The following is an 18,635-nucleotide window of genomic DNA, read 5'->3' on the forward strand; positions in this document are numbered from 1 at the left end:
AAGGGTCATTTATTTACATTTCCTCTAGAATTCAAAACGAAGTATGGACCAAACCGCCTACGAAAAATCGAATAGAAATCGTAACGATTATGCTTCCGAAATTTTTCATACGTGTCGGACATCCGATATTTTGTTTGCTGGGTAGTTGCACCATTGCATGTAAATGCATCGGAATAATAGACTGAGACGGCGGTTAGCTGAAGTTTTCCAGTTTGGATACAAATAATTAATAATGATTTTAAGATTGATTTATTCGTTTTTGCGAATTATGTTTTATTACAAAAGGAAAGTAACTCAAATTTCACTTTTTGTTAAAAAACGATAAATAATTATCAACTCCACCAACTGCATGGCGGAATAAGAAGGTGTTACATCGATAACAATAATCGGACCATTTACCACACCAAACGTCAAAATATGGCATAACTGTGAATTGCTTGTTTACTTTTTGTATGTAATTTTATTCACAATAATGTAATTTGACAACTAATGTGATAATCAGCTGTTTTTGCCGTTGTAACAGTATTATTGTGCCATGACCAACTGTATAAATCTCACATTATTTTGTCTACTCTTTCGTCAAAAAATCCGTTATGCCACTCTTCATGTCTTCAGAGTCACTACTTGTGTATCAACATTGTTTTGTCTCTACTTAACAATACAAAATTTGGAGTTACTACCATTTTGTTGAACATATATTCTGAAGCATATAAAGACAGACCTCAGTCTTCAAATATTTGCCAAAAATTAGTAACATGTATATTAAATTAAGGTATTTGAACATGGGTATGGGAACATCTGAACTTTTTCATTTAGATCGTTATTGCATCTATATCTTCGGAGAGCGGGGTATAAAGATTCCCTGAGGCAGATGAGCATCACACTAATCGGTTCCGAAACAGGTCACACCACAGGTGAAATTCCAAGTTTAGAACAAGGTAGTATGATCATCTGCCTCCACCTAAACACCGGTGGTGACGCGCCCGTTAGGTGGACTGGCAAACACCATCGTTGTTAATTCTTTAAACAAGAAAACATTTCCAATAAGGAAAACAGTACGTCTGAAAGATTATTTCCCTTTTATTATTATCATGATTTCCCTTTTATCTTTTTTGCGATATTCAAACCCAGAAATACTACAGTTGTGCAAATTTCAGAAGCGTAGAAAATTTTTGAATAAAATATTATTCGCATAATGATTCAATTCTGGAACCATCCCCCCATTTTCTTGAGTTGTGGCATATTCATATTCCAAGAAATCGTCGAGGAAACTTTTAATTAGTTTAATGCAGAGCTTTTGCGTGCCATAGTATGAAGGTACGCATATTGTAATATTTCATAAATTTATTAACAAATCCGGGATTGATGTTATAATTGATGGGCATATTTGTTATTTACAATATAAACATTTGTCATTTCTTAGTCATTTAATAAGTTTGCTATTTAAAATTCTGATATTTTGTTAGTAACTGTTTTCTGTTTTATAAAGATATAATAGTATTGCCGTCGTGAGTATGCATAAACAACTTTAAGCACATGTATTATTAAAAATTGTAAATCATATTCAGGTCAATTGTGCGCAATCATGAACCGAAATTCCGAAATAAACTTCATAACAACATTTGCGGATATAGATATGTATACGGGTAATTAATTAGGGCTGAAAAGATAGCGTCAGTTTTCTAATAAGGGAAACCTCCAACCTTAAAACTAATTAACCCATGGAAATCGTATAACAATGTATTCTTTGGTTAGATTAATCAATTATAAATAGATTACGGGACACGCAAATTTAGAGGGATCCGCAATCCACATAATTCATAATATTTCGAGAACGATTTTTGGGATGAAATTGCAGTGTTTTGGCAAAAACCCAACACAAAATTTCTGCCTCTTTGGTAAGATAACATGGCTAGAAAATTCAAAATATCGATCGGGAAATGGGAGCAACAGTACTATGGGAGCTATATGAACACGTGGACCTATACTGACAAATTTCTGGGAGAAAGTTTTGTAGCCCCAAAGAAGATTAAATACTATATTTCAGCAACCTCTTCGTGGTTCTTGTTTCTCGATACTTTACTGTAAATTTGGTTTAAAAATGGTAGAATATTCATCTCAAGCTCCAATATTTATTTTTCTCAGAATCTTCGACTACCCTATTACTGGTACAGTAACCAGTAAGGAAAAGATCAAAGTCCGTCGTAGCCGACTATATGATACCCTACACCATAAGATATGAAATAGTTACACACATTGTTTACCTTCAGTAACGAATGTACTTAGCTCCACCGTCACGTCATGGCTTATTCCTCGGAGGAGTAAAACAGTAGATTTATTGGTCGCATTTCATGATTCCGATACATATATCGGTTTATGAGCTAACTAAATGTGAAAGAAGATGTACATACATACACATTTATACCTTTCTAAACATAATTAATTTTAATAGGTACACACAGAAAAAAGGCCTCTCTAACATATGTCCCAAACATATTTTGCAGCAAACATACACATATTTGTTTGCAAGCAGTCCCAAACATAACATATGTTTGGGTCCTGCGTGTTGTATCGTTATAGACCGCTTGCTATCTGTCCGAATTTCATAATAAACATTTAGATATTTAGCGTATTTGACACATCAGAAACATGAAATCGGGCGAAAATATATATGGGAGCTATATTTAACTCCGAATCGATCTAAATTAATTTAGTTACCTTATCTTTCGTCCCAATTCCGTCACACATTCCAATTGGACACATCTAGCGTGATTGATGTACCAAATACCTCAAATCGGGCGAAATTATATATGGGAGATTTATCCAAATCTGAACGGATTTCAATATAATTTAGCAAACTTATTTCAAGTCCAAATTTAGTCTCAAATTTCATCAAAATCGGATAGAAATTGCGTGTTTGGTGCACCAAATACCTCAATTTGGGCGAAAATGTTTATGGGAGCTATATCCAATCTGAACCTATTTTTTCCAAAATAAGTAGCGTTCGTTCTTTGGCCAAAAAAATGATCTTCCCCAATTTTTATTTGAAATGGGCAATAAATGCGACCTGGACTTTCATTACAAAAACACAGACGGGCGGACATGCATAAATCGCCTCAGAAAGTGATTCTATTTATATCCCTATAAGGACAATGGGTCTATATCGCTTCCTTTTGCACGTTACATACAGACGCACAAATACATGATACCGCAGCATTGCATGCTATACTGAATACTCAACTACCGGATATTCTAGTTCAGTATTAATATTCTAGTTCAGTATTAGTTCAGTATTGAGGCTCAAGGGGCTTAGTATATGGTGTTGTCACGGCTTAGACATGGAAGCGTTCTACAGTGGATAGTTAGCCAGATAGCTAATCGCTTATAGGAGAGAGTAGGCTATCTTAAAAACTTGTAGTATAGCGGTTATGTTGCTGGGTACTAGGGCATTGCGATATTGAGGGAAACGAGGCAGGCCTCTGCCTCCCTTTTCTCCCTACTCAAATCAAATATCAGAATCGCTGTAGGGGTCATTACTAGGCATTATAGCATTAGATGCTTTAGATCTGTAACAAGTAAGTGGGAATGACTATTGCAGGCTATGTGCGAATGTGAATGAAACTGAAATCGAGCACCTTCTTTTCTGGTGTTCTGGACTGAGTGTCAAAAGGCACAGGCTATTTGCTGTGCATTAGATGACATCATACTCTTATTTTTCTTTATAGAAACAGCAGCTCTGTTAACGTATTGCAAGAGCCTTAACGAGCGGGATATCCTAGACTCACCCAGTTCAATTCTTCCCTACCTCTTTGTTATATAAACTCTCCTCTCTTTCCTGTACTTCTCCCTTGCTTTCCCCCTCCACCCTTTTTATCACTTTCCAAGATAAGAACAATGGACCGCTGGTCTCCGAGTGAAGTGGCTGTCAAGTAGGGCAGCTGCCTACCCTAAATCGGGATGTGTATGGCGTCTATATTTGGCGACTATGACAAAACTTAGACCTATCTTGAAATTCATTATGGTTACATTGTTGCTTATTAACTGTGAATCTCTCCTAAAAATCAGATCGATATATATATATATATGAGGAAAAGTCAAAATTTTTTAGTTTCCATGAAGCCAAGGTTTGCACTATTATAATACGCGAACTATCGTAGTTTACCAGTAACTATGACTATTGCTGGATTAATTTAGATGTTTTTGTACAAAGCTCAAAAATTTAGCAAACAAATTTAATTTACGTGGTAGTTACGACCGCGTAAAGGAAAAAACATAGGTAAAAACACGTTGAAGCTAAACAGGTTTTTACATTGTTATTCGATTTCTGATTAAACCATTCAAATGACGGACATCTGTCCAAAGTAAAAGTAGGAGAATACAAAATGAAGATTACACTTCTAATGTATCACTTTCCAAAATTTCCACTGTATCCACCCTTTATGGATGCTGACATTTTGAAGCCGGATTTCAGGTGTTTTTTGTATTTTTTATGTAACTGGGACGCGCATTCGGATATTTCGAAAAACCAATTATAGAATTAAAGAACTCGCGATTTCGCATAATCTGATATGTATATTGCGTATGTAGCCCACACAGCAGCAGAGTAATCTACTGCCAAAGGCCAAAATTTAATGCGATATTTTTTCTAAAAAAACCTATTTTTTGGGTACAGTATTTACAATATCGTTTTGAGTGTACTGGTACCCCGCGATATTTTAGTTTTTCGACTATCCGGATCATATGAATCACAGATCGTAAAAATCCATCTACTAGAACGGCGGAAATGGCTACTGCAAAAATTAAAAAATTTGCGAAGAATGTTTTTCAAAATATCGCTGACTAATTCGCATTTTATGTGGATCTTTTCCATTTCAATGAAGAAAGTGAATCATCACTCGCGTTTGTGCGAAAACAGCGGTTTGAAAAATTTAGTGGCATGGGAGCTGTATCCGATTTATCCAAAAAATACTGTGTGATGCTACATCCACGGTTCTTGATGGATTTTATTGAAATATGTTTAGATCGATGTATTTTTTCACGGTTGATAGTGAAATCGGATGCGCATAAAAAGTGTATGCACTTTGTGCAAAATATAAGCGTTATACAGTTTGTTGCACACTAAACTGCAGACGATGCTACATCTTAGTTGCCAAAGTAAATCCTGGCAAATGTGTACAAATTAAAAGAGAAGAATTCGCTGTATTGGTAAACCGCATGCGCATCAAGTGATTTTGAGGATTTCGCGATTTACACGCATTTCAAAATGAACATTACCCGATACAATTTTATTTCAAGATTATACCCCATTTAAAGGAACCCAACATTTATTTGAAAGATATCCATATCTTCTGCTAGATGTTAGCGTGTTTTCGAGAAGTGATTAGAATAAAAAATGTGATTTATTGCGTGAAATTTAACAAAAATAGAAGAAAAACTCCGACATATTTTTCTTACATTTTGTTCAACTAATTCACAAAATAAATTTTAATAAATATTTTTCTCTTACAAAAATTTTATAAATTTCCTCAATATATTTTTTGTTTTTTGCTATAATATGCAAACCGCTAAACGGATTTGTATAGTTTTGGTTTCATTTGAATCTTCGCGATGTTTAGATTACGTACATATTATTTATATATTTTTCAGATGCATAAACAGCTTGAATTTTATTAGAACAAGTTGTAAACTACCAATTGTTTTGAATGCTTTCCTAATTTCCGCGAAAATTTACAACTTTTTCACTAAAGTTATGGGACCTCAGTAAACATATAGTATGTAGGGAGCACCTAATTAAGAGAGTTTCTCAATATAATGATTAGAGTCTTTTAAAGATTTTTTTCTTTTTATCAGAATTGAAACCGCCATAACTTTTGCGCGCAACAACCAAAATTAGTATCTCGAACAGATTTAAGAATGGGATTTTTTTCCCAATCTATGTACCAAAAATCTTTCATGTAGCTTAAAAAAAAAATTTTTAATTTTTTATATGGAAAACTAAAAAATTTTGTCTTTTCTTCATATATATATATATATATATATATATATATATATTTTTTTTTTTATCGCATCTTTCCAAACAAGCTTAGCCACATTCAGGCGTTTCTTAATATACATAGGTTCTTAATATACATAGGTATGTACTTATTTATAAATCTAAAGATGATAAATGAAAACATGGAAACGTTTTAATCTATATTTACAAATTATTGTTGGTCTTTCACATACATTATTGAAATGTTCCTACTTTCACATTACCCCAGCTTGATAATTGTATAGGTATGCGATTGCATTTATTGTAACATTTTGACTGTGGCTTTACAGTTATAAAGCAAACAGTGAGTTTATTGTTCCCAAGTAACAATAACTTTTCCTATACCATTTTCCATTTGAGGACTGTTGAAACTTTCTTATATACTGGTTCTAAATTGGCAATCGTTTTTGCTTTTGAGCCTCCGTAAATAGCCCCTGCGCAAATTATTTCCAATAAAACTGTCGTAAAAGGAAATATGTACATATGTATATAGATATTCAAAAAATTTTAAATTTAGGTGAACGTTTTTCTCTAGAAATACAAAATATAATACCCCAAAAAATACAGTACTTTAAAATAATAAATGGTTAATCATCCTTATTCTATCTCAATATATTGTCAGTGTCAAAGTCAAGTGTGTATGTTTTTTTTTGAAGATTAGAATTGTGTGTTTTTTGTGTCAACAAGTTATGACCAAAGTCTTTGGTATAATGAGACCTTTGTAAGCGATTAAAAATATAAACAAAGAAATCAGTAATTATTATTTTTTAAATTCTTATCAAATACAGTGAACTCTGCGTAATTGAAATTCACTTATGTGGAAAATTTCGATTTGATATTATGTGAACTTTAATATTTGGTATCAGATAACTTATGTATATATGAATATACATCGATTTCGTATTGGATAGTTGTTTAGAAGGTATTGTTAAATAAGACAAGGTTATTATTATTAGCCAATTAATTTTTATTTGCCCACTTTGAAAATTGGGTTACTAGTTTACAAAGATTAGACGAAATGAAACAGGTTCTTAAGATTATAATGGTAATTTTGTCGTTTTTGTTAATTGAATTTGTTAAGCGATATAAAAATTGTTATTAAACAAATACACCAATTTTTTAACGTCCAAATCTGTATTTGATCAGAATAAGATTAAAATTTGAAAACCCATATTCATCATCCAATTTAGCAAGTACGTTGATCTTCACAGTTTCTAGTGCTGATTAAAGGCATCTTTAAAACTTCTTGGGAGTAATGAAAAATGTTTTTTTTTATTAAAATTTAATCAAGTTCGTGTCGTATAAACGAATTTACCGAATAACTACTTTTGACAATATGCAAAGTTTATATTTGGACCATTGTGCACAGAAATTGTTATTAAAGATGATAGATATGCACAGTTTCCTAACCTACACCTACCTTTGTTGTTGAATTTATTCATACCCAGAAAACATGTGGAAGTCACATGAGCCGAATAACCCATTAAACAAGCTACCTTCTGCATAACCAGTAAGTTAAAAAATAATTGGATATTTCTTAAAAATGTTACAAGGCATAACTACTTACTACACTCCTTACTAAGTAATGAGTATGGTGACACAGAGTGTGCGACTACAAATTCCAGGGTTGTGGGGTGGTGGTGCACATGTAAGCGTTTCAACAACCCGTATGGTCTACACACTTAAGCGGCTGACTTCCAGCAGAGAACAAAATAAAATTTGTGTGTGTGTTAAAATTGAAAATATTCACCATGACTGTTCTAAATGTTCTTATTTTTCGAAAAATTGCTATAAAAACCAGTTATTTGGTAATGATTTTTTTGCTGGGTACATTTAGTTCTGATAATGTATTAGTGGACATTTATTCATGACCCACGGACAATGAAGTTTTCAGAATTAATTCTCTTTCGAGTTGAGCTGTTATGACCTAAGAGGTACATTGAAAAATTAGGAATCAACCGAAGTTCCACACATTCAACCATTATGCTACGTTTCACGGGTGGTTATGTCCGGTCATCAGGCATATTAGAATGTTATTTTAGTGGGTGGACGAAGGCTATGCTTGGAAACTAGCATTTATACCACAAATCATTCGAAAAGTGTATATTAGAATTATTTATTTATTTTAATGTTACTTATTTAATTCCAAACTTTTCCTATAGTCCGACTTGTCTGGTAACCGAATTGATCTGATTGATCTCTATTATTTTGCATTGGGAGAATGAATTTAAATTTTGAATTCTTGATTTCCACGTTGTGGAATGGGAATGAGATGTGTCTTTTGCGTTAAAGTGGACACGCATTTGATGCTCTACAAAATAGGTACCTATCCGCTATGACATGGAAGGTAATTAATTATTTGTAACACATCGAAATATTCTTCGGAGGCCCTATAAAATGCATATGTATATGTTAGACTGGTTTTAACACAAAAGGGGGAAAATCGATGTCGTATTTTTTTAGACGCCCCTAAATGTTTAGTTTTGTTAGATTTTAAAACTATGCTTGCATTAGAGCTTTTTGCCCTGTTAACCTTCTTTATAGGGATTTATTTGACGTTTGCGCTATGGAATTGACATTTGCGCTAAGATTGATAAAGTTTGAGCACAATTGGAATGTGTTAACACAAACTTTCTATAGTAGTTTGTATGGGGCCAAAGGTGAATTTTCACGAAATTGCTTTAAAGGTCGTATTTGCTGTTCAATCGATTAAGAAATTTTATCAGTTTATTATTGTGGCTAAAAATCGTAATCGTACAAAAATTGTGAAAATCGGCTGAATTTAATATAAAAATTATATTTTAGGGCCCAATTTTTTCAAGATACTGGGTGCTATATTTAAGACAGAGCTTTATAATTTGTTACATAAGTTTCTATTACTCCTAGGATTTTTTTTATTGAAAATGGATTATATCGGTTATAACAGGGAAATGGCTGAAATTTGGTATTCAGTCTTCGTTGGGGGTATACAACTTTTCACCTAAAATGTATTGGTATAGGACCATGCCTTCATATAGCCCCCATAGAACGGTACTCCCCATTTTCGTTAATTTGAAAGTTTTAGTCACATTATACAACCGGAATAACTGAAATTTGGTAATCCGTATTCGCTAAAGTTACAAAACATTATGGTAGGTATAAAACATCATTGCCAAAAAATCAGACCGTAAAGAACCAATTTTTGGTATAGTATAGTATAAGGCTATCACCCATTTAAGATTTTTTAATGATTTTAGCCACATTTTTCTACCGAATTGGTTGTTGATTGGAGTTTGGGGTTCCCAGAAGATTGAAAACTTACTCGCAAAAAGAAACCATCCATATACATTTGTCCAGGTTTAAGTCTAACCGGTATTGACCAATTTTATGTATATAGAAGGTTTTTGTAAAATTTTCAAACCGAGATTGCTGTACTTTAATATTGTTTGTTTTCAAAGGATACAAAATCTAAATTCTGAAAATTTTAAATATAGGTTCAAGGTTTGGAAAGAACAACGATGGCGCCCCATATGAGCTCAAAGAATATGAGTAAGAGCTTAGTACTTTCATAAACGAAAGGAAACTATTTACTTCAATACGGTTTGTGGTGAAGGGTACACACAGAAAAATATATGTTAGAAATATGTTTGGATCCAAACAAATATTTGTTTGGGACTGATTGCAAAAAAATATATGTTTGGATGGCTTTTGGGTTTGTATTTGTTTGCACCAAAAAACATATATTTGTTTGCAGGACCCAAACATATGTTATGTTTGGGACTGCTTGTAAACAAATATATGTTTGCTGCAAAATATGTTTGGACATACGTTAGTTAGAGAGGCCATTTTTTCTGTGTGTATAAGAAGTTCGACGGAGCTTAACGCCGTTCTTACTTGTTTCCGAATTATTGGAGTTTTCTATTTATTGAGCTTAAAATGGGAAGAAAATATCAAAATATCTACAATTTTTTACGAATTATTCAGACTATCGATTTTTCGGGTACAAATTATCGCGATTCTACTATACAAAAAGTCAAGTTTTTGCCATTCCGCTTTGACATAAAATATTTAGTTATGGCTGTAGGTAGAACTATTTTCATAGTAATGTTTATTGTTATTGTGCAAGCCAATTTGTTTTTATTTTATAAATTCTAAGGTACATGAAATAATTCGAAAATGAAATGTCAAAACCAATTGTTGTAACATATTCAAATTCGCCGATGCCGCTACCTATTCAATGTTCCTTGCTGTTAACTATTTAACATAATGTCTTTAGAAATTTTCTATTTTTGTTGGTTTAGTTTGGCTTCAAAAATAGACAGTCCAAAGGTCAACAAAAACTACATTCGACAAATTTAGAAAATTTCCATATGTAAAATCGCAAAATGAAGTCGTGTATCTATTTAGCTATGTTTTCATTCGCCGAGTGTATGTCCGAATTCACACGTACACATTTTTCGGTAAAGTAAATTAAGTTTTGGGGGAGAGCGGAAAGGAAAGGGCTTCTTCATACCCGTTCTCTCCCAAAAACACAACTTACATTACCGAAACAAATGTACGTGTGAATTCGGACTTTGTACGTACATACAGTCAACAAAAAAAGTCTACATACACCCTATAAATCTCGAGTTATAAGGGTAAGAAAACATTTTTATGAATATCCAAGTACATAGTTCTATTTCATATCCCTAAGAAGCAGAATTAAATACAACAAAAATATAAATAAATATAAAAATATAAATATAAAAATTAAAAAAAATAATAGGGAAAAAGTGTACATACACCCTAATGAAATATGTATGTTTCATGGGAAAAAATCAGCTGTTATCACTGCCAAATATAGTACAAAATAAAAAACGTTTCCATCGGCTGACCATTTTAACCATCACGCCACAGTAGCAAGTCTTTGATATCAAACCTTTAAATTGTGACGATAAGAGTGGGGCTGACTGACTGTGCTGAATAAAACTTAGGAGAAGGAATATGAAACATTTTTATACTAAACGGCTAAATATGATGATTTCATATGATCACCGAAGTCGCCATGTTGAAACAGCGCTAGTGTGATCTTCGCCTAAATGGGACAAAACAAACCGAAGGTAGTCGATACTACATATGTATTTATTTCAGTGGATCTATTGTGTATTTTTTCGAGAAAAGCATTTTAACAAAACTACATATTAACACCTTTTTTTGATAAATATAGTTATAAAAATAAATCAAATCCCTAAACTGTTCAAAATTTGATTTACATGACTGTTTTTAAAAATTTTGTGTGTATTTTTTGTTTAGGAATATATTTAAAGTTGAAAGTTTTGGAAAACTTATCGGCAACTTGTCTGCGTTTTACAGAATAGCACAAACGTTACCGCGAACAATTTAAAATATTGCAGTCTTAAAAAACTACTGAAAAGGCCTGCAGATGTTATTATACTGATAATTCCAGATTTTACGAATTTAATTATTATTTTTTATTTACAGGTGAACATCTCACTGGTGAATACAGAGACAAAGTTACTCGTTTCAAACGAATTCCCGCCATTAACGATCATGGATTTCAGTTGTCAGAAAGTGTTGCAATTTTCCGTCATTTGGTAAGGGAAAAAATAGTTCCAGAACATTGGTATCCACGTAAAGACTTAGGTCGTAGCCGTATTGATGAATATCTCGAATGGCGACAACGTAACATGGGTGTAGCTAGTACTGACTATTTCCAGCAAAAGTGGCTCGTTCCTTATTTACAGAAAACCAAACCCAATGAAAGTTCGGTAAGTTTTGAACAAAACGAAGACTAACAAGATTATTCATCTACTTTTTTATTTTAAATATCACTGTGCAACACGAAAATTATTAACCCTATTCAGACACCGCAGCGTGATAGAAGACCAAAAAAGAGAGGACACGTGTCTCGCCGTTTTTTCGTATCTCATCAACTTTCGCGGCTATAGGCCTCCAAAGGTTTGAGGCTTGGATGTAAAAAGGGTCATTTTGTCTGGACTATATCTTCCAAACCGTTAGGAAATTTGAATTCATCCCAGAGGTAAAATTGTAGCTCTTGTCTTAAAGAACAAAAATTGTGAACACATATAATCCATCAAACTTCATCTGCAAGGTCAAAATCGCTATGGTCAAATTTCTTTTAAAATGTTGTCAAGTTTTGTTATACAGCTATCAAACCGATCAAATTTGAAGCAAACAACCAACCTCCGAGAAAAGAGGATAAAAATCGCAATTGTTTTCCTATTTTGACCATTAAGGTCAGTTTCTACAGAGTTCGTATATTCTAGAAAGATGTTTATTGAGATCTGAGGTACATTTTGGTAGTTGGTTGTTTGTTTCAAATTTGATCGGGTTGATAGCTGTATAACAAAACTTGAGACAAAATTTTAAAAGAAATTTCACCATAGCGATTTTGACCCTGCAGATGAAGTTTAATGGATTATATGTGTTCACAATTTTTGTTCCTTAAGACAAGGGCTACAACTTTGCCTCTTAGATAAATTCAAATTTCCTAACGGTTTAGAAGATATAGCCCTGACTAAATGACCCTTTTTACATCTAAGCCTCAAACCTTTGGAGGCCTTTAACCGCGAAAGTTGATGAGATAGGGAAAAACGGCGAGACACGTGTCTTCTCGTTTTTTGTGTTCTATCACACTGTGGAGTCAGAATATGGTTAATAAAACATGACTCAAAAAATTACACACAGTGTATTTTTAATTAGTAATAATAAATGCAAATAGCAAAAAAGCTATCGGCTTAAATGTGGTCTAATTTTGGTTCGGAGGTGTACAGTTACGTGAATAAATATAACATTTATGTACATATATTTTATTTTGTAAAATCATGGATTTAGATTACCGAAAATCGGGAGGTACCGTCCTATGAGGGCTATGTCAACTAACTGCGAAATTTCCGAAATAATGTGGCTAAAGTCCTCAAAGAAGAATTAATGCAAAATTTCAGCCATTTCGGTGAGGAAAATCTACCAAATATCGAAAATCCGAAGGTATCGTTCTATGTGGGCTATATCAAAACGTGTAGCGATATAGCACATTTTCAATACCAAACATCCTATGAGTAAGGGAAATGTCTGTGCCAAATCTCTATCTTAAATATTGCGAGCTGTATCTTAATTTCAACAGACAAACGGAATTACGTACATGTTAATATCGACTTAGAATTTCACGCTCACCAAGAATATATATACTTTATAGGGTCCCCGACGAATATTTCGACGTGTTACAAACATAATGAAAAAGTTAATTATACCCTCCATATTGTTATGGTGGATGGTACAACCAGTAAGAAAATGAACAAATTTCTCTTTTGATGAGGAGAGTCCTTAATAATTATGAAGGACTTGAGCTCCAATTTGTTTCACTATAAATGTGCACGACAACTCACGAAGCAGTTCTAAAAATAATTTTCCAGTAGAGAGAAGCATTTTCGGATGTCTGAAGTGGAAATTTCATCACGATAATGCTCCATTTTAAACATTTCTGTTAGCCAGGGCCAGAGTTTTTCAGAAGAAATTCGGATTTCCTGAATATGGCGGTCTCATATTTTGCAGTGGTAAATATTCTCTGGACTGTATGACAGAGAGTACACTTCCAAAAATAAATTGTTGCAAGAATCAGGCAAGCCTTGTTAAGCATTACACCCGATTATAAAAAAAATTATGGAATTCCTTGCCAAATACGAGTGTATCCTTAATCGGGAGGGATATACTTTTAATCAATAATACTGAAAGTACTTCGTTTTCAATATAGAGTGGATATGCATCGATATTCTAATACAATCTTTATGTATACCCAAGATTTTAAGGGGGTTCTATTCAAATGAGCCAATTTTTTTATTTAAATTTTTGACTTTATATTGCTTTCGTTGTATAATTCTCATATAAATCTGATATGAATACAAATGAATGACTAATGGTCTGTTTCTCTAAGACGATTCGAATTAAAATTCGAAATTCGAAGTATTACCAAACTTCTGTTGTTGTAGGAAATGTTTATTTGAAAATAAAAATAATTCAAACATTTTTTCAAAAAACGGAAGTTTGGTAGTAGTTTGAACGAATTTGTATTCGAATAGTCTTAGTGAAACAGACCATCCCCCATACCATTGCTATCGCAAACGATATCGTTTTCGAATGTTTTGCGATAGTTTTGCGGATATTTTGTTCGAGAACGACACACGAAAACGAATCAAAAACGATTCACTGGTCGCTCAGTTTGTGGCAGTAAAACTTTCGTTTTCGAAGTATCGATAATAATATTATTTTCGAATCAAAAACAATACGGAAACATATAATTTAGCGATACTTTAACGATTCATTTTAAATATCGCTAGAAGCTCTTTAATGTTATTATTATCGATAGTTTTTGTGTTTCATTTTCCATTCGTTCCCCAATAATTAAAGGATATTTTAGGTAAATTTTAATACATATATTTTTATTGAGTTAGGAAAGTGTATTGCAAAAACTAAAAATAATATAATTCAATGCAAGAAATGCAAAATAAACAGAACACATAACAATTAATACAAAGTATTAAATAGCGGGAAAACTAAGACTATATAGATATAAATTTCTTCATTTTCTTTTTTAGATTCATCGAACTTTTGCTTTTCATATGTCATTTCGCGGCTTTTACAACCCTGTCAAGAGCGTTTTACAACTCTGTCATCCAGGGAAAATCCCAGGTCGGCCACCATGTCTCCCGGGTACATTTAAAACGAGAGAAAAGATATATGTCAAAAATTAATATTTAAAATAGACTTAATATAAATATACATACTCCGAATTGCAATTTTTAGTTGCTGTTCACACGCCAAGAAACCTTTTCGGCCAGGTAATCGGAGAATATTTTCGACATCGATTGAATCTTCTGACACTATGTGTCCATTTCTTCCAGGGACGCAAACCCGCGTCAAACGTTCTTCAACGTCAGGAGTCTCACCTTCAATGGATTCTTCATGCAATATGTATCCACTTCTTCCAGGGGCATAATTTTCTCATCTTATTCAAAAGTCCCTTCATCTGGTACATTTGCTCAACTCCTAGGCTTTCGATTACAGGTTTCAAAAAAAATATTTTCATCTTTTCTTTTATAAAAAACATATAACACAATAAAATTTCGCGATTGTTATTTACACAACTTATAAATAAACCAAATTTATTTAATTCAACTAAATAAACGAATTCACATGAAACTTTTTACAAACTGATTTTAATTTGAAAAAATAAAATTTGACAACAATTCCAAATATTTTATTTTTGGCCTACACTATCGAAAAAACCCTTGTATTCTGCTCGAAAATAATAACACTTTCGAAGTTTTGTGGCGAACTTTCGAATAATATCCGCACTTGGTATGGGGGGATAAGTTTACCCAAACACATGAAACAATATATAAAAAATCTTCAACATTTCATATTTTGTATAACTCGGAGATAAATATGGAGGTTAGAAAAAAATTGGTGGGTGTTTCTATTCAAGTGAGCTGCAGTGTACGTCAAATCTTCGTATAAGTGTATAGTCTAAACTAAGCTTTATTTAAATTTGGACTAATAAAGGATTTCAACAATTATGACTAGTAACCGAACATGTGGTGGAGAACAAAAATGTAGTGTCTGAAATAATCAGTTAGATACAAACGGAATGACAAATTTAATATACCCTCCATTTTATTGAGATAGCATACAAATAAACAATAACCACAATATAAAGAATGCGAAAATATTATCCATGAATGCAAGCAAATTAAAAATAACGGAAACACCTTGACATTGGCATCGTTTGGTCAAGTTTAGTCAAACGCTGTTTATTTACAAACATATTGGACCATTTGAATATTTTATTTCATTTTGTTTCATTTCGCTTTTAACTTATTTTGTTTTGTTGTTTTTCTATTGTCTCTTTTGTTATAGGTAAATGTAGCTGCCAAACAACTCGAACGCAATTTAAATGATTTTGAAAGCCTCTTTCTAAATTCGAAAAGGTTCATCATTGGAGATACAATTTCGTATGCAGATTTATTGGCCATATGTGAAGTTGATCAGCCAAGTAAGTAGAGAGGTGTATTAAAAAAAGTACACGCTTCGAAATTTAATATTATTGAATATAGGTGTAGGTACAACGATTTCTTATAACTTGTTTGAGAAATACATACACACTTTAATACGGATCGATAACGATGCACTCAAGTTTTGTAAGACTTATTTACTTATATAAAGTCTAACGTTTCTATAACGAACGGCCGTATAAGGCTTAAATCTGTATTCGCGTAATTTGTCAAATGGACAAAAATATTAATTTTTACACAAAATAGTTTCTTCATAAAGTTTTTTAGTTTTTGGTAATTAATTGTTTTCATTAATTTCTTGAAAATACTAATTAAAAATATATGGGCCGATTCCGTACAGCGAGGCGAGTCATGTCGCGTCGTCTATCGTCTCTGTGACAAAATTTAAAAAATGCACTACGTACAGCGATAGAAAATAATCGTCGATAACAAGTTATTTTTATTTTTTTTTTATTTTTTTTTATTCGTCAGTAAAAATGTACGGCGACAGCTAATTTGTTGTCGCCGGAAAATGAACATTTCGGCGACAAAATTTGACGACGTCAGGCGATATTGCCATACGGAATCGAAAAATTGCATTTGGCAACGCGACACGACTCGCCTCGCTGTACGGAATCGGCCCAATAGTTTAAATAACATAACGGTAAAAACGTAAGCTAATATTAAAAGGGTACATTGTACTGGATAGCTATTTTTTTAAGTTATAACCCTGATGTATATAAATAATAATAAAGTCATACTAAAAATCTTTTAAAATTTATTTTTTTTCAGAGTATATTGGCTATAATCCATTCCCTAAACGAAATAAACTCGCAAAATGGTATGATGCAGTACGTGAAGAATTGGGGCCATTTTACAAGGAAATAGCAGGAGATTTTGAAAGCAAACTGCGAATGGCTGAAAAAGGCCATAAGGAAGCCATATCACTGAAGCAATAATATCTATACAATATATACATAAATACATATATACCTACTACTAACACTTATTTGTTACATCTTTCCCTCGATTTGAAATAGTTTGTAGTTATTTAGAATTTAAGAAGCCATTATATCACCGTTCTTGAAATGTAAAATTAGGTATTAATGCTGTAATATACTTCTCTATTTTATATTTATAAGAGACGTTTACATACATAAATATAAAAATATATCCAAAATAAATATGTGTAAATATTTGTAAATAAATAACAATAAATAAAAAAGTTAAATTTTATTTTCCGAAATAACTTTCTGTGGTTAATAACGGTTTTAATAAATAAAGTACACTGCATATTTGGCTTAACTATGAGTAAATGTTGTAATAGTACGTTTACAAAGTACTGGATTTACTTATTTTCTCAATTTTTTTTTCTTTTGAGATAAACCAGGCCGAATTTGTTATACCCTCCACTACGAGTTGTATTGAAGTAAAATGGAACAATTAGCTTCCTTTCATTTATGAAGAAGACTAAATTCCAAATTTCAGCAAGTTCTGTAAAACAATGTGGCTAACCTTCAAAATACCGAAATTCCGGAGGTACCGTCCCATGGAGGCTATGCCAAAACGTCGTTCTATACTTAAAATTTTCAGGCAGACAGTTTTTATACTCAAAGAAGACTAAATACCAAATTTCCGATATTTCGATAAAACCTTCAAAATACCGGAAAATCCCGAAATCGGGAGGAACGTTCTATGGAGGCTATATGAAAGCGTGGACCTGTACCGACAAATTTGTACCCCCAACGAAGACTAAGTACCAAATTTCAGCCATTTCGGTATGATAATGAGACTAAAACCTTCAAAATATCGAAAATCGGGTGGTACCGTTCTAGGGAGGCTATATCAAAACGTGGACCGATATAGCCCATTTGCAATACCAAACATCCTAGGAGTAATAGAAACTTCTATACCAGATTAAAAAGTTCTATCTTAAAAATTGCGAACTGTATCTTGATTTCAACAGACGGACATGGTTATATTATGCAACAAATCGAAATGGGGCTAAAGAAAAGGTTGTAGCATTGAAAATTCTCTACAAGATTGACCTCTGTGATTTGTTCCTACGTTTTACCATTTTTGAGATATATAAGTTCAAATTGGGACAATGTGCTTCAAATGGACAATGAATTAAAAGTTTGATCGGACCGTCATGAAATTTTGACTTTGGTGATAATCAGATAATATATGGAGAAAATGTCAACTTTTAATTCTTATGTGAATGTATCTCTGCTTCTATTAGGTGTATTCCAAAAACAATGTCTGTCAATGAAAGTAGAATCTTTTCAATGATGTAGAGTAGGTTGGCGTAGGGTTCGAACCACGGAGACATCGCTATAGTCAATTTTCCATTTTTTTTATTTTAATTGTAATTAAGAATATTTTGGCTTTGGTTGGTGGTATTTTAACAAAAGTGAGCAATATTAAAAAGGGCATTTTAACCTTTATATTGTTGGTCCAATTGTGATCCCAAAGTGATCGAAAACTAGAGATATAGAAAAGATGACCTGCTATCCCAGTTTACATAAAACACAAAAGGGCGTAACCCACACACGTAA

General features: G+C 32.7%; 1 protein-coding gene across 1 annotated transcript in view; it reads left to right on the forward strand.

Moving 5' to 3' along the window:
• The window catches only part of GstT4 (Glutathione S transferase T4), a 30,371-nt gene extending 13,001 nt beyond the window's left edge, over window positions 1-17,370 (forward strand). The window contains exons 2-4 of the mRNA XM_073972710.1: window positions 11,492-11,778; window positions 15,944-16,079; window positions 16,870-17,370. Coding sequence (XP_073828811.1) covers window positions 11,492-11,778; window positions 15,944-16,079; window positions 16,870-17,036 — 590 coding nt within the window. The 3' untranslated portion in view covers window positions 17,037-17,370. The remainder of the gene's footprint in view (window positions 1-11,491; window positions 11,779-15,943; window positions 16,080-16,869) is intronic.
• Window positions 17,371-18,635: the final 1,265 nt, after the last annotated feature.

This window comes from Musca autumnalis, unplaced genomic scaffold (genome assembly GCF_047663935.1).
Source record: "Musca autumnalis isolate F117 unplaced genomic scaffold, ASM4766393v1 scaffold_3, whole genome shotgun sequence".
Taxonomy (NCBI): domain Eukaryota; kingdom Metazoa; phylum Arthropoda; class Insecta; order Diptera; family Muscidae; genus Musca; species Musca autumnalis.